The 24,929-nt window shown below is 39.8% G+C and overlaps 1 protein-coding gene and 1 long non-coding RNA gene across 3 annotated transcripts in view; one reads left to right on the top strand and one right to left on the bottom strand.

Moving 5' to 3' along the window:
• The window catches only part of LOC138979485 (uncharacterized), a 33,808-nt gene extending 23,971 nt beyond the window's left edge, over positions 1–9,837 (top strand). Inside the window, exon 2 of the long non-coding RNA XR_011460051.1 lies at positions 9,443–9,837. This is a non-coding gene — a long non-coding RNA (uncharacterized lncRNA). The remainder of the gene's footprint in view (positions 1–9,442) is intronic.
• The window catches only part of LOC138979371 (flap endonuclease GEN homolog 1-like), a 30,370-nt gene continuing 5,570 nt past the window's right edge, over positions 130–24,929 (bottom strand). The window contains exons 1-12 of one of the 2 annotated variants that reach the window (XM_070352089.1): positions 19,286–19,467; positions 14,526–14,699; positions 12,091–12,271; positions 11,600–11,689; positions 11,133–11,219; positions 9,090–9,271; positions 8,276–8,382; positions 6,604–6,788; positions 5,756–5,946; positions 5,014–5,075; positions 4,560–4,730; positions 130–4,157 (exon numbers count right to left, since the gene is read on the bottom strand). In XM_070352089.1, coding sequence (XP_070208190.1) covers positions 4,057–4,157; positions 4,560–4,730; positions 5,014–5,075; positions 5,756–5,946; positions 6,604–6,788; positions 8,276–8,382; positions 9,090–9,271; positions 11,133–11,219; positions 11,600–11,689; positions 12,091–12,271; positions 14,526–14,698 — 1,530 coding nt within the window. In that variant the 5' untranslated portion in view covers position 14,699; positions 19,286–19,467 and the 3' untranslated portion in view covers positions 130–4,056. Of the gene's footprint in view, positions 4,158–4,559; positions 4,731–5,013; positions 5,076–5,755; positions 5,947–6,603; positions 6,789–8,275; positions 8,383–9,089; positions 9,272–11,132; positions 11,220–11,599; positions 11,690–12,090; positions 12,272–14,525; positions 14,700–19,285; positions 19,468–24,929 lie in introns of those variants that run through there. The other variant, XM_070352082.1, reaches the window with a different exon arrangement.

Here is a 24,929-nt window from a genome sequence, read left to right as displayed (position 1 = left end):
TTAATGATGGCCATTACATGCGAAGCAAGAAATCTGAATGTGCTTTGTTGATTGCTGCTATGTCTAAAATTGCGATCACACACGCATACCATACACACACACACTTAAAGGAAGAGAAAAAAAACACCATTTGCTGTGAAAAAAATATACATGTGCCTGGAAGCTCAAACACAAAAGCAAGAAAAAGTGTATCATTAAAATTCTCTAGAAACGGTACATAAAAAAATAATGGTCTGAAATAAAAGAACTATAAAACCTGTCAAAGCATAATAAAGTCAGACATTCTGGCCGAATAGCTGATGAACACTGCATAAAACACACCTTATAAAAACAGCCTTTTCTGTAATTGTTGGACGTCATCACATGTTTAAAGATTCTGTGGCATGCTTCAGATATGGCCCCATGCATATTGCACATACTAGAAGAAGAGTCAAAATGTTGAGTTTTATTCGGTGTGACAACAAAGCCCACACGGGGCTAAATCTGAATATTTCTGATTCCATCTGTGCTAGCCAAATGTGTCGTCTCCACAGAAGTTCGCATGTCGTTCACAACTAGAATAAATACCTTCTTTTACACAGGAATTAAAAGTACTAAAACCTGTTGTAAAAGTTTTTTCTTACTTCACAAAATCTGACATTTAGTGATTTTACTAACTCTCTTTTCCCTTAGTGATTTCATTTTGATGTACTGTAATGTTCAAAATTTAAAAAAAAATTCTTCTTACATTCTGTAGTTTATGTTGTACATTTCTTTGTCCGTACTTACAGCTATTGGTGCCATTTAAAAACCTCACATGTTGTCATTTTCTGCAAGACCTGATTATGAAGATTTATGAGCAGAGAATGTTTTCAGTATACTATAACAATAAGAATGTATCTGATACAGTACATGATTACAAGCATAACAAGAACAAGAGTATTAAAACAGCAAGTCCTGGCATCTTTGCAGGCAAAATACAAAAGAACACATGCTGGAATTGTAAACAATTAAGTGACTACAAAAAAAGACAAGTACTTCATTTAAAAAAAGGAAGATTTTTTGAAAAATAACAGCAACACAGAAAATATCTGTGAAAAATTAAATTCTGACACTGTCCAACAAAAGTTTAAATGCAATGAACAGTAAAACAAGAAGTCATGCTTTATCAGTGGAAGCAGTGGCAGAGCTTAACAATATACAATGTTGCCTGCTTGTATGTTCAGCAGACTTCACTTGTATAGCTTACGTCACCCCTGTCATTCTGTGACATACATGTTCCAAAAGCAGAACACAGAACCGAATGCAAGCTGGTGTGGATCTAGATAATGCATTTGTAAATTGACATCCTTAATTTTGTGCTCACAGATGTGGATTAAAAATACCCTACACAGAAAGCAGCAAGGCTGATGATTGTTATGTATGGTCCACATAGACGGATGCACTCATCCGATGCGTGGAAGTTTATGCGATTGTTTACAGAGGAAGGAGGGTACAGGTATCTCTAAGTGACATCTGGGCTACTGCAGTTCATTTACATGTACAATGGAACCCCCAATTTAAGACTTCCTCCATTTATTTAATAAACTGATTGACTGTTTTATATTTTGTATAACATAGATATATAATGTATACTTAATATAATATATAATGAGCTGTTATTGATATTATAAGATCGTAAAATAAAGCATCTCCGTTTGTAAGCCCTAATATCTCATTGAAAAAAAAGCTGATTCCCAAAAAGAAAAAAAAGAGAAATAAAAAATAAACAAGTCGCGTAAGGCGAAATTACTACATTTAGTCAAGCTGTGGAACTCAACAGAATGAAATTGAACGTAGTCCGCCGCTAATGCAAAAGGCAGTGAAAGTGACGAGCCTGTTTGGCGCAGTAGCGGTTGCGCTGTGCTTCATAGCACGCTTTACTGTACCTCTCTTCGTTTTAACTTTCTGAGCGTGTTTTTAATCCAAACATATATATCTATATGTTTTTGGAATCAGGAACCGACAAGGAATAAGATGAAAGTGTTTTTAAATTGATTTCGAAAATTTAATTTTGATCATAATTTTTAATTTTTTTAATTTTCAGAGCTTGTTTTTAATCCAAATATAACATAATTATACGTTTTTTGAATAAGAAAATGATGAAGAATAAGATGAACGTAAATTTGGATCGTTTTACAAAAAAAATTATTTTTTTTACAATTTTCAGATTTTTAATGACCAAAGTCATCAATTAATTTTTAAGCCACCAAGCTGAAATGCAATACCGAGGTCCGGCCTTCGTCGAAGATTGCTTGGCCAAAATTTCAATCAATTTGATTGGAAAATGAGGGTGTGACAGTGCCGCCTCAACTTTTACAAAAAGCCGGATATGACGTCATCAAAGACATTAATCGAAAAAATGAAAAAACGTCCAGGGATAACATACCCAGAAACTCTGTCAAATTTCATAAAGATCGGTCCAGTAGTTTACTCTCAATCGCTCTACACACGCACACACACACACACACACGCACAAACACACATACACCATGACCCTCGTCTCGATTCCCCCTCTATGTTAAAACATTTAGTCAAAACTTGACTAAATGTAAAAAGAAAAAGACTTCCTCCATTTTAAGACCCTGTTTTCTTAGAATTTCTATTCATAACCTCTGTAAATTTTCCCCCATTTTAAGACTCCCTCCTTTTTAAGACCTCAGGGGAGGTTCCACTGTATTGCTCGACTGGTGACAAAGACTCGTACATGTACTTTGATGCTTGAGTCTCTACACTTGCCACTTTTTGAGATTGAATTCCTACCGCCTCACAACAGTTCCTTGACGTGATTGTGTCAAAAGACCCCCTCAATAACATGCAACAGTGATATAAACAATAGTAGCGCAAAGCAACAGTTTTCATTTTGAGATTCAAATGTCGACCTTCCAAACTGCAACTCAAGTAATACCATGCTTTTTTCACACACCTCTTGTTCATAATGCTTTCATGAAAGCAAAAACAATGTCACAACAAAGTAGCATATAATCTGTGGAGTCCATTTGTTGGCATGTGGAGAATAGTTATCAGGCATGGGAATTGTCCGCCAAAAGGCAAATTTCCACCGATTTTTTTTTTTCTGCCGAAAAAATAAATTGGGGAGGCAAAAATGGTCCTTAAAACTGAATATAATGGCAAACTTGGAGCTAAGATGACACCAAATTATACCAGTTGGGTTCTTTGGAGAAAAAAAAGTTCCGCCCAAAATGCCCCCAAACCCCCCCTAGCAGGGCTAGGCGCTTCGCGCCGTCGACTTTGCTAATACTTACAAATGTTCAGCCTTTTTTACTTTTTTCAATTCCCATGCCTGGTTATAGCAATGACAGCAATTTTTCTATAATGGCAGGTCAGAAATTGCGCATCCATACTCATGCACACACACAAATATACACATGCACTCCTTTAGTAAATCACCATACTCCTGTTTGATCATCATAGTCCTCTTAAAACATCATGCCACTCACATTGCAGTTCACACAACAAACTGAGTCAGGATTCATCCCAGGTATTTGAGGTACATGACATAAGCTTAAATGGACAAAAGCTTTGTGCGACAAAAGATCGAAAGACAAAAGCTTGACAACACAAAATATATAACTATAGAAGATGACACCAAGCTTACCCTGTTCAAACGACACATACTTTTACATCATTACACGTGACAACATTTGAAACACGAACAAAAAGAACAACAACACAAATATAACAATCCCACAAAATGCAACATATTCTATATTTTGATCATTTGTCACTTCGATCTTTTGTTGTGCCAATATTTTTGTCACGTCAAGCTGTAGTCGTTCGAGTTTATCTCAGACATCAAGATATTTGTATCGTCATCAATAACAAATTCCCGTCCCTATCTGATGACAAAACTCAGACCACAGTATGCTTTTTCTTTTTCTCAGTCTTCTTCAAAGTCCTCACTCAGAAAACGCCACCACAAATCTTTCCTCGTAAATCTTTCTTCTTTTGGAAAGAAGTCTCTTTCATTGGACTTGATTGAAAACAGCCATTTTGTTCATACACCAGTGCAGACCACTAAGCTTGATTCTCCTCTTGGAAAAGTCTCTTCTTAGCAGGGTTGGCCTTGAAAAATTGCGTCAGCTTTTGTTGAGATGGGTCTTCAACAGATCTCTTTCCTGCAAGGACACATAAATGCTTAAGTAAGTCTCAGCAAACATAAAGGTGATGCTGATACAAAAAAATCTGCACAGACACAAGAATGTATAGTTAGATAAGGGCTTCAAGCAAAATTCTGAGTATCTGTACATGTATAAGCATGGATTCTGAAGCTACATTTTCACTTGTACATGCATGATTTTAAAGACGAATCTTCAGCATGGCTGTTTCCATTTAAAAAATAAGCTTCTTTGTTTTTCTATTATCGACAGCATAGCTGGGGTTTTTTAAATTAATTTTATGAATGTGAAAGTCAAGATTTTACTCATGGCAAAGCATTCGCATTTTCACACCAAAGACTGGATCACAAGCTCTATTTTCAGATCTACAATTTTTAAGTTGATAAAAAAACGCAAGAGTACCTTTGCCTTTCTTTCCACAGGATTTGGTGAAGTGCTCCACAAGCGTGGGGTATTTTTTGGCGAAGAGATCCCGAGGCAAGTTCACTATGTATGGGTTCCCACTTTCCTGCTTTTTAGCTGGCGGTGTCATTTCAATGCTGTCAGAAGACTGGGCTGTCCACTTGTCAAACCCTGTAAATCATGTCATCTTATGTCAATTACTTTTACCTCACACACTTTCTCAAAAGCAAGAAGCAACAGAAAAACAATCTCAAATAAGGAAAAAGGTTCTTCCACCAACATGTTTAATTTATATCTCTTACAGTTGTTTCAGTTTGGAAAGAAAACAAAATCTCAGCAAGAAAAAGGACAATTTTTTCCAGATATTCTGGAACTGGTGACATCATTGTGTCATAGAAGAAAGTTAACAAGAAAACGACAACATAGCCTCCTGTAGCACAGGAAATAACCTTACCAAACTGTTCCCACAAAACTTGATAGCAGAGTACATGGTTCTGTTTGCTTTCTCTCAGAATTCTGAAAAAAAAGGATGCAAACGTGACATCAGTATAAACTATGGTATACTCACTACTGCGTTTATGTTTCAAAACCTTCAAAAGATGCAAGACAAAAAGCTGCCTTTGATTTGTTTTTCAATACTTGCCTATACTCTAAAGCTCTTGTCATACCATTGTTCTGTCCACTCTGAACATGAGTGTCTTCTCCATGAAGCAAAAGCTAGCATCCTAACAGCGTGGGCCCATGCCAGTGTCCAGGACATATATGACCGTACGGTGCTATAAGCACAAACTTTCCCTCCCACACCCTGTTGTTGGCTATACACAAGGCATGTGAGCAGTACAAAAACATTTTGGACAATGCAATAACTACCCCTCCACAATATTTTGGACAATGCAATAACTACCCCTCCACAATATTTTGGAAAATGCAATAACTACCCCTCCACAATAACTAGACGCTGCTTTATTACACTTAATTTCATTTCATATTTTTGTTATCATATTGCTGGGAAATTATATTACATTTTGTATATTATACTTAATTACCTGTTTGTTATCAAACACCTGACTGGCTGTCCTGATCCCACACAAACTATTCCATGAATGTTCATTGGCAAAATAAAGCAGAGGTTATTTGCAAGTACTCCCTGGCAATAATGCCTACAGTTTGCATATCACCTCATCTGTACGACATACCTGAGAGGCACTGCACCGGGCAGACATAAAGTTCCATGTAGGTGCATAAAGAGTAGAACGGGAATCATCTTGTGCATTAGGTCTTTCCCAGGCAGCAGCATCTCTTTGGCCAGGGTCTCCCATCTGGGCAATTCCACTGCAACGTTTCTAAATTCGAACATCTCTTTGCTCTCCAGAAACTCATTCAGCAGCTGGAGAAGCAAAACAGACATAGCAGTTACTTCTGTGTTCCCATTTATTGCTACTTGTTTAACATCATAATTCATACATTATTCATTCTGTTCATTTTCTTTTTTCTGTTTTCCCTGATTTTCATATTGTGCGAATCAGAAAAGTTCCATTTTCTAAAACTGTGATCCAAAACAAGCACAGTTGTACCTGTAATGAGAGGAAAACCTTGAGACTCGAGAAAGTATCAGTAATCTGCAATGTCTTTTTATGACAGGTAACCTCTAGTCCATTTAAAAGCCTGGTGTCCTTTTAGTTTGACTGGATAGGCCTCAAATTACAGGCATTTTTTTTTTACTGCAGTGCATTTTAATTTCTGGCACTACAAACATGAGAAGAATCAAGTGCCATTCAAAACAATAGAGGTAAATTGACATAATCCAAAATCTCTTACCTCCTTTATAAATAAATGTACAATGGTACCCCCCCTTTGACACCCCCAATTTAAGACTTCCTCCCTTTAAAGACCATGTCTTTTTTTAGCCTTTTTTTTTGTAAACCTGTCTAATCTGCCCACATTTAAAGGCTCCCTCCTTTTTAAGACATGATTTTCTAGACTTTTGGAGGTCTTAAAAGGAAGGTTCCACTGTATCAAACAAAAAAACCAGTTCAGTGCGTACCTGCCTGTTAGGAAAACTTTGATCTCTCATTGCTTTCTCTCTCAAGTCCAGCTCAGTGGTATAGGGTGTTATGGTCTGCTGCAGCTTGTGAAACTCGCAGGTACACGGAACGTTGTTGTCAACAATGCAGTCTTCACTGCTGCCACAAACAACGCAGCCATCTTTGGCATGCTGCTTCACATTCCCTGAAACAAGACAACTAGAGGGTAGACTTTTATACAGTGGAACCCCCATATTAAGACCTACAAAAATCTGAGAAAATCAGGTCTTAGAAAGGAGGAGTCTTAAAATGGAGGTCAATTTACAGAGGTTATATGACGGGCGCAGTGGCGTGGTGGTAAGACGTCGGCCTCCTAATCAGGAGGTCGTGCGTTCGAATCCCGGTCGCTGCCGCCTGGTGGGTTAAGAGTGGAGATTTTTCCAATCTCCCATGTCAACTTATGTGCAGACCTGCTAGTGACTTAACCCCCTTCGTGTGTACACGCAAGCACAAGACCAAGTGCGCACGGAAAAGATTCTGTAATCCATGTCAGAGTTCGGTGGGTTATAGAAACACAAAAATACCCAGCATGCCTCCCCCAAAATCGGCGTATGATGCCTGAATGGCCAGGTAAAAGCGGTCATACACGTAAAAATCCACTCGTGCTAAAAACATGAGTGAACATGGGAGTCTAAGCCCATGAACGAAGAAGAAGAAGACAGAGGTTATGAACACAAATGTGAATAAAGGTCTTAAAAGGGGGGAAGTCTTAAATTGAGGGCTCTTAAAAGGAGGGTTCCACTGTATAGCACTTACTTCACTGATAAGCAAGTCTGCTGATGCTTGGACTTTTACACCCCTTACACTTTTGCACCAGGAAAATGTGAATGTTAAAATGTTCAAAAAAACTGTAATCCTCTTCATGATCAAGCAGATGCACATAAGCAATAGAAGGCAGTATTTCAATCAATCAATCAATCAATAGGAAGCTTATATAGCGCGTATTCCATGGGTACAGTTCTAAGCGCTTGTCGAAGAGTTAATTGTCAACACAGGACTAACAAAGAAACTAACATCTACAGACGGACACGAACCCTATCACACACTAGCAAACCCTGATAAACATACAACAAACAACTGTTTAACAACAATGTACACATCAATAGCTAGGTCCAAACAAAATGATATTAAACACAAAGAAAACACCTCTCACAGAGCACAGCACAAGAATGTCTTTTGGGGCAACAAAAGAAACAACAACACAAACCAGAAAAAGCCATTGTGTCATAATAATAATAATAATAATGGAAACTTATAGAGCGCTTACCTAGAAGCTCTAAGCGCTTTACAATGACATTGCTATACACATGTACAAAACCAAAATACAGCATTAAGACACAAAAAGAACAGGAGTACAAAAGCAAATTCATCGTTGAAGTCCATGCATTTACTAACTGGCGTGTGACTGATTTTCTTCCTAAGATATGTGTTTGTGCATGTTTATGGTGTGTGTGTGTGTGTGTGTGTGTTTGTTTTTGTCTGAGAGAGACAGAGAGAGAGATAGACAGACAGACATTAACGGAGACAGATTGAGAGAAAATGTTCACCATCAGTGCTGGACTGATCGTGTAACCTCTGCGAACGCCGAGAAGAAGAAGAAGAAGAGAGAAAATGTACACTACTCAGGGCTACCTGGATGCTGGCACTGTCTGCAGTGTGTTGGCTTTGATGTGGAAGTCAGCTGCTCTTTCTGTTGTTGTAGGGTGTCAAGCTCTATGTTGTCTCGCCAGTCACATACTCTGCATGTGAAAAACATCACCTTGAACAACACTTACACTACATGTGGTCAGCTAGCTTTCCATGCATAGTCTATTTTGAGGCTTAAGATAACTCTTGTCTGTATTAGGCCAAAAAACAAAAAGGTCTGTTTACGGTAACATAGGCCCAAAAAATAGGGTCGGTAGGTCGGGATTTTTTTTTTTTTTTTCCCCAAAAAACATATTTTTACGTTATTTTGCAAAAAAACCCAAATGATTTTTTTTTTCCCCCCCCCCCAAATGCCAAAAAAAAAGTCTAGGGTCGCGCGAAAAAAATAAAGTCGGTCAGGTTACCGTAAACAGACTATTTTTTTGTTTTGGCCTTACTGTTCTGTGTCAAACACGCTGATGTCCTGTCAGCAAAAACTCAATGTCAATCAGACATAATGCTTAGAATAATAATAATTATCAAGCAAATGTAACACCTCCATAAAAACTCGAACATTCACCACACATTTAACAGCCTCTCAAAATTACACAGCAACCTCAAAGAAAATTGTATTATCCCGAACAAGAAATTCTTATGTGGTGTACACAATGTATTACAACATTAAACAACAGAACAGAGACTAACTCTATTTCCTTGTTTTATCTCTGAGTAATCCTGGATACTTGTGCCATATAGCCATTCTTCATTTTCACAGCAACACCTTTTTACTTTTACCTAAGTGAGAAGATGAATTAATTACCTCTTCAAAACATCGTCAGAATACTTGTTGATGCTGTGAATCAAATCCATGACTTTCTTGGGTCCCACGCCTTTCACTCCACTGCCATAGTCACAGCCACTCAACAGCGCCATGACAACCAGATCTCTCTGACCCAGTTTTAATAGGGCTTGAATACCTGACACCGTGTGTCCTCTGACACTCTGAAAACAGAAGATTCTTTTCAGAAAAACTCAAGTGTTTTGAGAACATATAATCCGTAGACAACAACCAGCACAAAAAAACAAACAAAGTAGACAACAACCAGCACACACACACACACACACACACACACACACACACACACACACACACACACACACACACAAACAGAGGCAGACCTGTTTACCCCCATAAGTGTTTTGGAGTAATGCTCAGCCCCAAAAATAGTAATCCTGGCACAAAAATAGTAATCATCCAGCATTCGTCGCCAATTACAACGCACATGACAACTGTGTCTGCGAAACGCAATCATGCACATATATCCATCATTCACAAACAAAACACATCAGTCAGTTTTTGTAGTCATCATAATTTCAACGAAGATCACATCAAAAGCACATGCATCACTGATTCTTTTTCTTTTGCTCGTAGTAGGCCTTTTTCAGTGTGTCAAGCGCTTCTCTACTGTACTTGCGCTTGCCGAATGAGTGAGGGCGAGACTTCACCACTAGAATAAGGCTCTCCAGCGTCTTATCAGACAGACATGATCTCTGGTCAGTCCTGTGCTTTTTCACCCCATTTTGCCATTGAAAAAACAATGCCAAACATGTGAATTGATTAAAAAAAAAAATTTAAAAAAAAAATATAAAAAAATTTTTTTTTTACATTTTTTTTATTTATGAAAATCGTAGTCTTGACACGGATAGCGGAATGGCGTATTTTTTGCAGAAAATCGTAATAAATTACGCCAAAATCGTAAGGGTAAACAGGTCTGCAGAGGCAGTTAGCCTCAACTGTAAGACATAAACCTGATCTCTTGAAATCTTATAAGAAACTCCAGAGAAACCACAGACACAGTAGCACACTATCAGTTGCAAGTGCACACACACATACACATGCATGCACGCAAGTTTTCACACACACGTACAGTCGAACCCACTTAAAACGAACATGCTAGTTACGAATTTTGACTTATAACGTATTAGTTTTAAGTTCCCAACTGAATACCTCTTTCTTCTTGCTTAAAAAAAAATGCTTGAAACGAATTCTTTGTAACGAATTTATGCTTATAACGAGCACTTTTTGGATTCCCAAGCATGCATAATGTCTGTAATTTACTCACGCTTATGGCGAAATCTTTAAACTCGTCCCGAGATCGACATATCATATCATTTGCATAACGAACCCCTCTTTTAACAAACACGTTTCCATCGCCCCAGAGCTGCTTTGTCTCTAAAAGTCACAAGACTACAAGGATCTGCGTGTGAGGCGAGATCAAAGGCAGGTCCATTGTGATGGCTGGGTGGCCTTCTTTATAGACACTGACCTTCTTCCCAGGGGTCATTGACCCAGTTTTAGCTATGAGAGGTGGTTCCCCTTTCATATGAGAGAGGAAACACTTCCTGCACCCGGGTCAGTGACCGAGTTTAACCTATGGGGAGTTTAATCTATGGGGCGGTCTCTTTGATGTCTTGAGAGGAAACTTGGCCAGGGTAGTACATGCACCAGAACTGGTGGACACCATGAAATCAGAGATTGATCAGAATGTGCATGTACATGCTTTTACACGACTTTTTAAATTTTACTTCTAAAATTGTGACAGTAAAAAAATCAATCAATTCTCTTAATGTGAATTTCGGTTAAGACGAACTTATTTCCCGATCCCCAGTGATTCGTCTTAAGCGAGTTCGACTGTATACAAAAAATTATAGAAGTGTGGACAAATGTACTTTTTTTTCTACAGATGAGACCCATACCACCCGTTTCAAATGCTAAATGTAAACAGCCCCATGCACCCCTGCCTCATGTTGGAAGCCCCTCCCTCTCAAACACCAGGTCCAGCCCTGTGGTTAGTATACCTACCTCATCTTTCACGTCCAGGTTTCTGTACACAGTTTTAGCTCCATACAGGAAGGTGTCACTGTCGTCTGACAGGCAAGCATCTACTATCTGTCACAGAAAATCAAGTTTAATAATATGCATAGGGAAAAAACACAACTGCATTGAAGGAATGACAAAGCACCGTTTTTCAAGCAGGAGCAACATATAGGCTGTTGAGAGACTAGGCCAGTCAAACCTTCGCAGTTTCATGTATTATAGAAGCATGCCGCCATTTAGATATTTCTCCAGTCCTATCTTAGAAAACCATAGATCAGGAATTACTTTTTTGTGCTTTACAGAGGACAAAGACATTAATGATTAAGAGAAAAAGGGAGATGAGAGAGAGAGAGAGAGAGAGAGAGAGAGAGAGAGAGAGAGAGAGAGAGAGGGAGAGAGAAAGAGAGAGAGAGGGAGAGAGAGAAAGAGGGAGGTTTGAAAACATTGCTTACCCCCTTGCTGTTCAGAAGGGCACATGTTTTCTCTGCTTCTCCAGGACTGGTGATGACCGTAAGCCCCAAGGCTTCAAGCAACCGCCGGCACTGTCCACAAAATATGAAATATTTGAGAGAGAAAGGGCAAGAAAATTCACTCAACACTCCAATAAACTATCAAGTGAAAAGAAAAAGGCATTATGAAATTCATGAAATAAAACAACAAAATATTAAAAAAAGGTTAATTTGCAATTGCTAGCTTAAGGCAATAAAAACCATCTGTAATTGTGCTAATCATGTAAACTACACTGCAAACTGTGGTCCCGGCTGCCAGCCTTTCAACCAGTCATTCTGTCTTTCAACCTAACTGTTCATCATACCAAAACCTACAGAAAAAAAATCAATAAACCAATCAGCTGAGTACAACAACAAAACATTCATCACCCTGTAACTACTCACTATCCTGAGACTTGTCATTATTATTGCAAGAGATTTGACCTGGGGCTCACCATGTCATTACTCGGTTGGAAACCAGCCCTGCTATGCCCGGTCACTTTGGAATGACCATGTGTTCTTTCACATCTGTCATTTAAAGTTTGTGACTTGACTTCTGGTGCAGTCTGGCCATCCATCACAATGATCGGTTTGATCCCATGTTTCAGAAGGCAAAGGGCTCGGTAAAACACGGTCCTAAAAATGAAGTGAAGTAATTTCAGCTACATTGCTGAAGTTTTTATATCACAAACACTTACATAATGTTTAAACACATGCACAAACCACATATATAAAACACTACACTTTGTGCATTCATGTCATAGTACAAAGTACAATGCAGTTTTGAAAAAGCCCATTTAACACAAAACTTCATTTTGATAAATCTTTTCTTTATCTCAGACGACACCACCATTGAAGGCCTGATTTCTGACTCCAATGAGGACGCTTACCGGGGGGAGGTTCAAAGAGTGGTTGAGTGGTGCTCTGAAAATGATCTCGAGCTAAACGTTCTTAAAACAAAAGAAGTCGTTATCGACCCTCGACGAAAGAAAGACCCCATCTTGCCCCTTGAAATAAATGGGGAAGCTGTAGAACAGGTCTCTTCATTCAAATTTCTCGGCACACTGATCTCTGAAGACCTGAAATGGGACGGGAACACCACGTCCATCATTAAGAAGTGCCAGCAGCGGCTGCACTTCCTGAGACAGTTGCGCAAGTTCCGTATGTCACAGCAAATCATGGCGCAGTTCTATCGCGCAGTCGTTGAGAGCACCCTGTGTTTTTCTATCACGGTCTGGTATGGCAGCACCACTGAGAAAGAGAAACAGCTACTGGAGAGCATTGTGCGGACAGCCTCCAAAATCGCGGGCTGTGACTTCCCTTCCGTTGCCTCTATCTTTGAGTTGCGCTCAGGTCGAAAAGCAGGAAAGATTGTTCGCGACCCCTCCCACCCGGCAAACCACTTCTTCGAGCCTCTTCCATCTGGTAGGCGCTACAGAGCTTTGAAAGCCAGAACTAGTCGCTTTCGCTCTAGCTTCATCCCCCATGCTGTACTGACAACTCCTGTAGTGAAGACGTTGTAATATACTGTAGTTATAGGATTGGGGGGGGGGGGGGGGGTTCTTTTGTTACTTAGTCCTTTCACTGCATTCCATTACTGTTCTCATAACTTGTGATAGTGGAAATATGTGCAATGTGGAATGGTCCTTATTTTTTAGGTGCTGGAGTAGTTCTGTGATGGTAGTAGTTTTGTGCAATGCGACTCTAAGTTCAGGTGCTTGAGTAGATCTGTGATAGTCTGTTAATACTGTTGTTTTAAACTGTCTAGATCATGATTATATAATTTTATGTGATGATCTGACTAAATGATAATAATTACATGTACTACTTACTTTTAAATGGATTATAAATTTTAGGTATTGTTCTAGTATTCACTAATGTTGTATGATATTACTGGCACCCCTTTTAAACTGATATGGTTTTTACGTTTACAAGGCGACGATGTGAATTTGTGATGTAGATATGTGGCTGGTTATGTGTGAGAATGTAAATAATTGTGTGTGTGTGTGTGTGTGTGTGTGTGTGTGTGTGTGTGTGTGTGTGTGTGTGTGTGTGTGTGTGTGTGTGTGAGTTGTGTCTGTGTGTGCATGACAGTGTAATGTACGTATGTATGCATGCATGGTGATGTGTGTCTGCATATGTGTCTGGTTGGTTTTTATTTTATTTTTACCGTGCCGTGCCAAGATGAAATCCTTTTGCAAAATTGGTGAATAAATATCTTGTATCTTGTATCTTGTATCTTGTATCTTATCTATATATACGGCTTGTGTCTGTCTGTCTGTGTGTGTGTGTGTGTGTGTGTGTGTGTGTGTGTGTGTGTGTGTGTTCGCGATGCACGGCCAAAGTTCTCGATGGATCTGCTTCAAATTTGGTGGGCATATTCAGGTAGACCCCGGACACAACCTGGTCGATGAGAATTTTCAACACGTGCTCTCAGCGCGCAGCGCTGAACCGATTTTGGTTTTTCTGTTCATCTTCCCAGATCCATTCCCAGTAACTCTTCCTTATCTTCTCCAGTGTTTTGCGTTTATCTCCCTTCCTTCGTGTGGCGTCAATCTATATTCCCGTTACTATTTTTAGAAGGTCACTGTCCACAACGCTTTTATCCCGGAGAAGCCGGATATTCCCGTTAATATTTTTAGAAGGTCCCTGTCCACAATGCTTTCATCCCGGCAAAGCCTGGTATTCTTCTACTTCTTCCCGGCAAAGCCGGGTATTCGGCTCTACTTCTTCCCGGCAAAGCCGGGTATCATTCGGCTCTACTTCTTTCCGGCGAAGCCGGGTACCCGGCAAAGCGGGTATTCATTCTAGTCAAATATATATCTGTAGGTAATAAAAATGTTCATTATTCTAAGAAACTTGGTTGATCAACTTTTGCCCTAGAACTCACCTCATCATCGTAAAAGTAGTACTGACATGTGCTTTGCCCTCGGCCCCAGTACGACCATGTACAATCCATGCACTGAGGTCCACAGCCCATGACTGCCCACTGCAGTCTGACAATGACACAAGGTTCCCTTCCTCCCCTTCTTCCAGTAGTTGCCACAGCTTGGTCACTCCCATTCTGTAGAATCAGTCACTAAATACATTAAATGTTTGTAGTGTGTATATATATCTGTCGTGCCGAATTCACGGAATTGCCGAATTCGTGTAATCGGCAAAATGTTTGCCCATTTCGCGTAATCGGCAAAACGCTGCCCATTGCGCGAAATGGGCAGCGTTTTGCCGAAAATGCATATAAAGGCCTCTAACACTTGTCCATTTTGCGAAATCGGGCAGCCACTTTTTGGTTTTCAAGTTCTCAAACGCCTTGGATATCATCACACTTAGAGTTAGACAGCTAGATGCTAGAATGGATGAATATCGCAGTAATCGATAACCTATGGCAGAAAGTGTAGTTTTTGTGCATTTTCAGAGTATTATGCTTGACACAGACCAATACAGACCATAAAAACCATAATAACTATATCTAAGGGCCGTTCACTATCCCCCACCTGTGACCCGCTTGGTTGGGGATGGTCGCCCCGCTACTGAATTGGATGGAGCCTGTAGCCAGTATCATTTGTCTTGCTGTCCGGTCTAACAGTATAGACGTTGTGATGATTTACTTGGTGAGGTAGACAGAATAAGCTAATCGAGAGAATAAGCTAATCGAGACAGTGAATCTCCAAAGATTCTCTAGATAGTAAGCCGAGACTGTATTCGTCATAGTGACGTCACAATGTAAATGTCTATGACGTTATTTTCGTAACCTTGTCTCTTGTCTAGGAAACACGAAGGTGTGGAAAGTATTTCTTAAAAACATAATATTATTGCTAAGACCAACGATAGTGGCATGAAGCAATGTCAATGTGTAGAATTGCTTCATGTTTAATAACCTTCTCGTTCACTCGAGAGCAATCGGGGCGGGGATGTAGCTCAGTCGGTAGCGCGCTGGATTTGTATCCAGTTGGCCGCTGTCAGCGTGAGTTCGTCCCCACGTTCGGCGAGATATTTATTTCTCAGAGTCAACTTTGTGTGCAGACTCTCCTCGGTGTCCGAACACCCCCGTGTGTACACGCAAGCACAAGACCAAGTGCGCACGAAAAAGATCCTGTAATCCATGTCAGAGTTCGGTGGATTATAGAAACACAAAAATACCCAGCATGCTTCCTCCGAAAACGGCGTATGGCTGCCTAAATGGCGGGGTAAAAAACGGTCATACACGTAAAATTCCACTCGTGCAAAAAACACGAGTGTACGTGGGAGTTTCAGCCCACGAACGCAGCAGCAGACTCGAGAGCAATGTAACCTAGGAATCGCTTGGCAACAGACAACATTTATCGCAACGTGAAACCAACGATCAGTTCCAGTCTGTTCGTCAAGACCCGAAGAAGTCCTGAACGAAAGATTCTGGGCAGGTTAGTAAATGATTCATATTCAGTAACTTTCTGATGAAGCCAATCCTAGTGTGTGTTCATGTAATCATTTGTCTGTTCGTTTGGAGAAATTAGATGACACGAATAGGTAGGATAATTTGTGTTCCATTTCTCAAGATGCTGAAACATGTTCTGTTTCATTTTACATGTTGCTAGATGAACGATTTGTTTACGGTATGCTACACTTTGTGTGCAGACACTGAATTTTCTTCCCCGAGGATTGGATCAGCTGTTTTATTTGTATACCTATATCGATCTACACTGAATTCGCTAACCTGTACCTTCCGCCTGTGCCTGTACGTCGACGAAGAATAACTACTTGGTGTAACTAGCTGCTGTAACTGTTGGCGTCGTCGACCTGTTCGTCACTGGATCCTTGTCGACCCCACATTTGCCGTTCGTCATCCTGTCTTCATTATTTCTTCGACCTCAAGCTAAGCGACTAACATTATAACCCATCGTCATCATATGTCCTAGAAACTGTGTTTGTCACCAGAAACTTTTGAAGAAGATTGACTTTGTGTTCTCCCATTGTAGGCATCTATTTATTAATTAACCTGTAGTAAATAGAGGATGTTGTAAATGTTGAACAATATCTAGTTAGCTAATTATAAAAGAAATTGTTCAAACTAAATTAACGCTGTTGTGTATTCTTTGGGAAAGAGAAAACAGTGTAAGCGCAGAAGGAGATTCTGTGCATCTCAACTAAACGTCTATACCCTAGACCAACTGGTAAAATCGTCACAGACGTCATCCTGACCTCAGGTCAAAATGAGTTCGGCTCATTCTCTCCCTGACAGGATGCCTCGAGTTTCCTTGTCTGGCAAGGAAACCGATTTTTACACCCCCGGTATAGGGGTGTGTATAGGATTCGGTCGATGTGTTTGTTTGTTTGTTTGTGTTCGCATATAGATCTCAAGAATGAACGGACCGATCGTCACCAAACTTGGTGAACAGGTTCTATACATTCCTGAGACGGTCCTTACAAAAATTGGGACCAGTCAAACACACGGTTAGGGAGTTATTGGTGGATTAAGATTCTACAAGGACTTATAGAGGGACATATTAATGGTCAAAGGGAAATAACCTTCTCAGTTGGTGGCAGTGAGAATGGTAAGGACGGGGGTGTTTTTCCTACCTCGGAGGAATTTCTTGTTTTTTACATATTTAGAGCTTTTTGTAATGTATTATTGATATAAGCAGATTCGCGATCGTCAATAATGATTTTTCATGGTGTTTTGTAATTTTTAAATTGCAGAGGAATTTTTATTTTAGACAGTTTCAAGCAAGCTATTTTTCGCGGATGTATTTACTGTGCAAACAACTCTAACTATGGCATAAGTGTCACATGATAATCAACCGTTTGGTTTCGCGCTCGCTGGAGCAGACGATTTTTTTGACAGTGATGCAACCATATATTACGGTCTCCTTCCGGCAGCAGTCCCAAAATTTCGACTTGTTTTGACCTTAGAACGATGTCTTTATCATAACTGTGAAGAACAGAACGGAGATCACTGTCGAAGTCGGCCAATCTGCAATAATGTTCGTCTCGCGAACACTGATCTCAAATTTAGATCAGTGCTCGTGAAATACATATGGGAGATAACTCTTGTATTCTTGTTTTGATAGATTCGCATAGGACTGTAGCGTTTGGTCAGAGAGACAACTGGCGATAGCCATGGAGCGAGGATTAGGCCAAAAAAAAAATAGGTCTGTTTACGGTAACATAGGCCAAAAAAATAGGGTCGGTAGGTCGGGATTTTTTTTTTTTTTTTTTTTTTCCTTTTCCAAAAAACCATATTTTTACGTTATTTTGCCCAAAAAACAAGATTTTTTTTTTCTTCCCCCAAATGCCCAAAAAAAGTCTAGGGTCGCGCGAAAAAACTAGGGTCGGTCGGGTTACCGTAAACAGACCTTTTTTTTTTTTTTGGCCTTATCAGAATGTATAGACGTGTGATCGACAAGAAGAAGACTGCAGCGTTACAGACTGCAGATGGGGTCAAGGCCAGCTAACAAGTAATTCTTACACTGGTGCTCCTTTTGGATGCAAATCTGTTTTCAGCGAGCACATGTAAGACTAAGACACGCAACTCAATAATATTTGGCCTATATTTTGTCACGAGGTTTTGTTTCTGTTTGCCCTCTTTTTTTCCAAAGAAAGACAAACGTTTGCTGCCCATAAAAACTTGACAAGTTATTTCCGGAATTCGTCTATTGCATCCATGATCTGCACTCCCTGTACATTTGAGAAGTTTCAGGTCAGATGACAATAATTAATCACTGCAAATTGCAATATGTGTATATATATTATAACATCAGAAATTGTGAAAGAAACAATTGAAAGTCAGCAGAGACTTTCTTCCGAGATTTGTTAAAATCTCTTAGCAGAGAAAGAGAGAGAAAAAGTATCCCTTCACATATCTATATGTATGGTTGTCAGATGAGGGTAGACTCCCATGCCAACAGAAGCTCCCATTCAGAGAGTGGTTTGCTTTTTAGTTGGATACCATGGGTTGACAACTCTCGCCATCAGTACCACCTGACCACTGATGAGACACAATAGTGTCGAAGCACGTGTCTTGTCTAGGTACAAAAACAATGGTCCTCCTCAGGACTAGATTACCTTGTGATACGTCCCCCACAAAGGGACTTTGCTCTGTAAATCTCGGTCCCCCTTGAGGAGGGTCTGATGCTCCCAATAGGCTGTCTGTGAAGGGATACTTATTTCTCTCTCTTTTCTGCTAAGAGATTTTAACCAATCTCGGAAGAAAGTCTCTGCTGACTTTCAATTGTTTCTTTCACAATTTCTGACGTTTTATATATTATATGTTAATGAAATATGGGGGGAGGGGGCTTAACGTCCTCACAGGGAATTTCCTATTAGGGACATGTATATGTGGTGATATGCTAAATCATGTTAATGATTACCAGGAGAGAATATTGAATACCACACAAAACGTATGGTTTAGTGCTTGTGTGGAATTTTGCCTCCTGCTATAAAAACAGGTCAAAGTGAAAGCATGAACCTGCAAATGTGACAAACAAAATCAAAATACCACAACAAAGAAAAAACCAAAAGTCAAGAAAGCAAATCGAACATCAGAGAGAGATTGTTCCGAAAGGGGGGGGGGGGGTTAGTGGAGGGGGAGTTTACTCACATGCACCCTCGGCGTAATGAGGCTGCACGTGACACTAATTTCTTGCATGTACTATGCACTTGCCTTGACCATACCTTCAGCATAAACTCTGATGAGGATGGCGCGATCTACAATCCATCATGCAGGCGGAGGATGCAGACTTTTCTCTAGCCATATTTACATGTCTACAGGACGGAACCAGAATAAAAACAACAACAACTGAATCTGCACAACGCCTCCCAAGTTTCATTTTCTCAGACGCGCTGCAAATTCTACTTCCGGTGTCACGATTTCATCTTTCGCCTGTGTACATATTTCCCCCTCGACATATACAAGACTGAAACACGGTTGTTTCCTGGTAAAATTAAGAAGTGAAATTATTTATGGACGAAAAGCATGTCAGTTTCTTGCATGTGAAGAAAATTGGTGGTAAAATTTAATAGATTTCACCCCAAAAATCGAATTCTTCGAAAACGTGTACTGAGTGGTTACGTCCCTTGAGTAAGAAGAAAAACATTTTAGGATGAATCAAATTTCTAAGTTAAATAAAACAAATTGGTCGGACAAATTTGGCCCCATGAATGTAAGGTACACAAGGTCGCTCATCAGTACTATCGAAGGGTGTTTTTTTGTTCAGTGTTACTGTAGAGTTTATACTAGATTAACGAGGCCGAGAAGCGAAATATCAACACGGCGAAAGATGAAAACGTCACACCGGCGTATGCTATGGCACAAAGCTTGTGCCAAAAATGAGTTATTAACACAACAGGTAAATCAGACATGCAGAAGATTCACAACCAGCGCCACGCCAGCAATAAAAGTTGTGGTATTTAATTAGGCCCTACTGGATTGCATATAGCATTTGACACTAAAAACGTTATATCTATAAGTCCTTTTCTCTCCGTCCCCTTTTCCTGGCCACCCCGGCCGTCTTCGTACGGCCGTCACTCAAACTACTTACCACTAGAAACTGTACTTATGAGAATTCATCAGTGTAAACGCCAGGTATATTTACATTTGATGCATAAATTAGTAGCATGTGATTGTGTCTAATTTGTTGATGTTTGTGATTGTGCTATGCTCAGTTATATTTCCGTCTCAAAGGTGAGTACTAAACAATGATTTAAACAAGTAACAAGTCGCGTAAGGCGAAAATACAATATTTAGTCAAGTAGCTGTCGAACTCACAGAATGAAACTGAACGCAATGCAATTTTTCAGCAAGACCGTATACTCATAGCATCGTCAGTCCACCGTTCAGGCAGTGAAATTGACAAGAAGAGCGGTTTAGTAGTTGCGCTGAGAAGGATAGCACGCTTTTCTATACCTCTCTTCGTTTTAACTTTCTGAGCGTGTTTTTAATCCAAACATATCATATCTATATGTTTTTGGAATCAGGAACCGACAAGGAATAAGATGAAAGTGTTTTTAAATTGATTTGGAAAATTTAATTTTGATAATAATTTTTATATTTTTAATTTTCAGAGCTTGTTTTTAATTCAAATATAACATATTTATATGTTTTTGGAATCAGAAAATAATGGAAAATAAGATAAACGTAAATTTGGATCGTTTTATAATTTTTGATTTTTTTTTACAATTTTCAGATTTTTAATGACCAAAGTCATTAATGAATTTTTAAGCCATCACGCTGAAATGCAATACCGAAGTCCGGGCTTCGTCGAAGACTACTTGACCAAAATTTCAACCAATTTGGTTGAAAAATGAGAGCGTGACAGTGCCGCCTCAACTTTCACGAAAAGCCGGATATGACGTCATCAAAGACATTTATCGAAAAAAGGAGAAAAACGTTCGGGGATATCAATCCCATGAACTCTCATGTAAAATTTCATAAAGATCGGCCCAGTAGTTTGGTCTGAATCGCTCTACACGCACGCACGCACGCACACACACACACACACATACACACACACACACACACACACATACACCACGACCCTCGTTTCGATTCCCCCTCGATGTTAAAATATTTAGTCAAAACTTGACTAAATATAAAAAGCAAATGCTCAGACGACTCTTCTTTGTCATTTGCCATTTCAGTGGAACCCCCCTTTTAACACCCCTCCCCCTCTCCCCCAAAATAAGACGTACTCGTACTCCCTCCCAAGAGTTTAAGACCCTCCCCCCACCCGATAGAAGACCCCCTCTCTTCTTACCCCCCCTCCCACGGGCCCAACCATCCTACCCAATGGAAGACTCCCTCCCTTAGTAAGACCCCCATCCCCCGATTAGACCGACCTTCCACTCTTTCAAGACCCAGTTTTCTCAGATTTTCTATCCCGGCACAGCAATATAATAGTGTTTCCTCCCTCTTTCGTTCATAATCAATGTTCACTTCTTCTTTTGTTACATTTAGTCAAGTTTTGACTAAATGTTTTAACGTAGAGGGGGGAATCGAGACGAGGGTCGTGGTGTGTGTGTGTGTGTGTGTGTGTGTGTGTGTGTGTGTGTGTGTGTGTGTGTGTGTGTGTGTGTAGAGCGATTCAGAGTAAACTACTGGACCGATCTTTATGAAATTTTACATGAGAGTTTCTGGGTATGATATCCCCAGACGTTTTTTTCGTTTTTTTGATAAATGTCTTTGATGACGTCATATCCGGCTTTTGGTAAAAGTTGAGGCGGCATTGTCACACCCTCATTTTTTAATAAAACTGATTAAAATTTTGGCCAAGCAATCTTCGACGAAGGCCGGACTTTGCTATTGCATTTCAGCTTGGAGGCTTAAAAATTAATTGATGACTTTGGTCATTAAAAATCCGAAAATTGTAATTAAAATATTTTTTTTCAAAACGATCAAAAATAACGTTCATCTTATTCTTCATCATTTTCTGATTCCAAAAACATAAATATGTTATATTCGGATTTATCCTACATACGTGAGAGAGACACCCGTGAGAAAATAATCGTTCAAATCACACGTGTGTATATCATGTAAATGAGGTCATGTCAAGCAAGTCTGGCAGGGACCTGTTTTTCCACTGCTTATGATGCCAAAGTCACCGAGACAAACGTCATTATAGAAACAAAAATTGCGCTCGCTAATTGCCCTCGATGAATCTTTAGAACTAACACGTCACGCCACACTTTCAGAGTGACGTTTCTTTGCTTTGACGTAATAGATTGCACGAGGCTTTAGAAAAGATCGAGGTTCCAAAACAAGCGTCTTCAATTTAGCTGCCTCGTCTGCAAGACATTTTCAGTAAAATACACGTAAGTACAGTATGTAGGATAAACAGAATACTACATGGCTTGCTGTGTCATACCAGATTTACACTCGTTGCTTTTTCAAATAGTGAACAGCTCGCTTTCGCTCGCAGTTCAATATTTAAAAAAAAAAAACTCGTGTAAATCGGGTACGACACAGCAAGCCATGTAGTATTCTCTATTTAAAACAAGCTCTGAAAATTTAAAAAAAAATTATTAAAATAAAATGTCCGAAATCGATTTAAAAACAATTTCATCTTATTCCTTGTCGGTTTCTCATTCTAAAAACATATAGATATGATATGTTTGGATTAAAAACACGCTCAGAAAGTTAAAACGAAGAGAGGTACAGAAAAGCGTGCAATGCAGCACAGCGAAACCACTACTGCGCTAAACAGGCTCATCAGTTTCACTGACACTGCGTTTTACACGAGCGGCGGACTACGGTCATTGTGTAAACATGCAGTGCGTTCAGTTTCATTTTGTGAGTTCAACAGCTTGACTAAATGTAGTAATTTCGCCTTACGCGACTTGTTTTAAAGTTCAGCACACCAGCCGGCCAGGATATTACCATTCAATATTCAATCAAGTTTGCGTTTTAATGAAACAGATCCTGTGATTGGTCAGAATGCCCCAACTCATTAAAAATTACCGGTCATTAATTGTCGATAACCACTCACTAAAAAATCCATAAACAACCTGCTGGCGAGGCGCATTGATACAGCCTCAACTCGGAAATGAAGGCCAACGAAATACCGAGACCATAAGGTATGCGAAGTGATGACGTCGAATACGTGACGTAAGTTGATGCATGAATTCTTCCGGACTACGTCAGTCAATTCCAAAGATCGCTGTTTGTGATAAAAGAATTTGTTTTAGAGTTTGCTGTCCAGAAACCCGCCAAAAAAGAAGGGAAATGTGTGTGAAAGAAAACAAAACTGGAGCAGAGTGAGAATGTGTGTGAAAGAAAACAAAACTGGAGCAGAGTGATACGATAGGAAGAGGGCCCCAAAGGGGGGGTATCATCACGATCACGGGAAGGGAAATTTTAGCTTTCACGATCACAGTTACCTTGATTTTTGTTTTCACGATCACAAACACCTTGACGAATAGAGGATCATAGAGTGATACAGCTGTGAAAAATGTACGTTGAAAATAACATGCTTTGTAATAATGCCCATCACGATCACGAAAACAAATGACGATCACGATCACGAGACTTGATTTTTTTGTCATCACGGATCACGGGCAAAGTCCCATCACGATCACAGAAATGGAAATTTCGGCAATCACAGTCACAGAAAGGTCAAAAAACGCCAATCACGATCACGATTTTAAACCCTTTGGGGCCCTCATAGGAATACAGAGACATATTTCTTGGGACTTGACCTAGGTGGACTGAAAGTAGTGTGTGAACAGAACAGAACCAATTCTGTCTGTTCACAACCGCATGAAAGCAGGAAAGAGATCGTCGTCAGATTGAATTACAATAAAATTAACATGCTTCCATTTGAAACTTCTCGGTCTTCATCGTGGATTGACGCCCTCCCAAAGTCTAATTGAAGCCCTCCGATACAGAGACATATTTCTTGGGACTTGACCTAGGTGGACTGAAAGTAGTGTGTGAACAGAACAGAACCAATTCTGTCTCACAACCGCATGAAAGCAGGAAAGAGATCGTCGTCAGATTGAATTACAATAAAATTAACATGCTTCCATTGGCATTTGAAACTTCTCGGTCTTCATCGTGGATTGACGCCCTCCCAAAGTCTAATTGAAGCCCTCCGTCGCTTCGCTCTGTCGGGCTTCAATTAACTTTTGTCGGGCGTCAATCCCCGATGAAGACCTCAAAGTTTCAAATGGAAGCATGTACTTAATGTGTAATTAATATTGAATAGGCCTAGTAGATATTCGTTTAATGGTTTAGAACCATCCTTCCGGCAAAACAAAAAAACACTGGCGTCATGTGGAAATGTAACCAACGCTTACACAAATATGGTTCTGATTTGTAACCGCCTATTAATAAACAAACTTTCCAACGGTAAAAAATTGTTTTTTTAAATGAACCAACTCACATCTTTCCAATAAAAATTATGTGGTTCAACTGAAACTTTACATGTGAATTCCTCCGTGTAAAATGGCTAGATTTTTTTAATTTCATGGATAAAAACGTTTGATGACGTTATATATCCGACTTTTAAGAAAAGTTGAGGCAGCACCGTGGCAACCGCGGAGTCAACGACATCTTAGTCAAAGGGTTACGAAGTGACTCGATGTATAACTGAGTGTTTTCAGTTTCAATTGTTTAGGCAGATAGATTGACTTAATGTTTTGATATCGCTTTACGCAACTTGTTTTGACAACTTGTCATGTGTGATGTATATGTACACGGCAAGAGGCAGCCCTAAAATGTCAGCCAGTCATTGCCACTTCTAGTACTGCGTCTTGGCGACCCGGAACGGCGTTTCCGCTTCCGTAACACAGGGGAAGTAAAGCTGTCAGCCAACATCATGAG

Source organism: Littorina saxatilis, linkage group LG1, assembly GCF_037325665.1.
Source record: "Littorina saxatilis isolate snail1 linkage group LG1, US_GU_Lsax_2.0, whole genome shotgun sequence".
In the NCBI taxonomy this organism is placed as follows: Eukaryota; Metazoa; Mollusca; class Gastropoda; order Littorinimorpha; family Littorinidae; genus Littorina; species Littorina saxatilis.
Note: the sequence above shows the minus strand (reverse complement) of the source record. Positions and strands in the feature narration are given on the sequence as shown.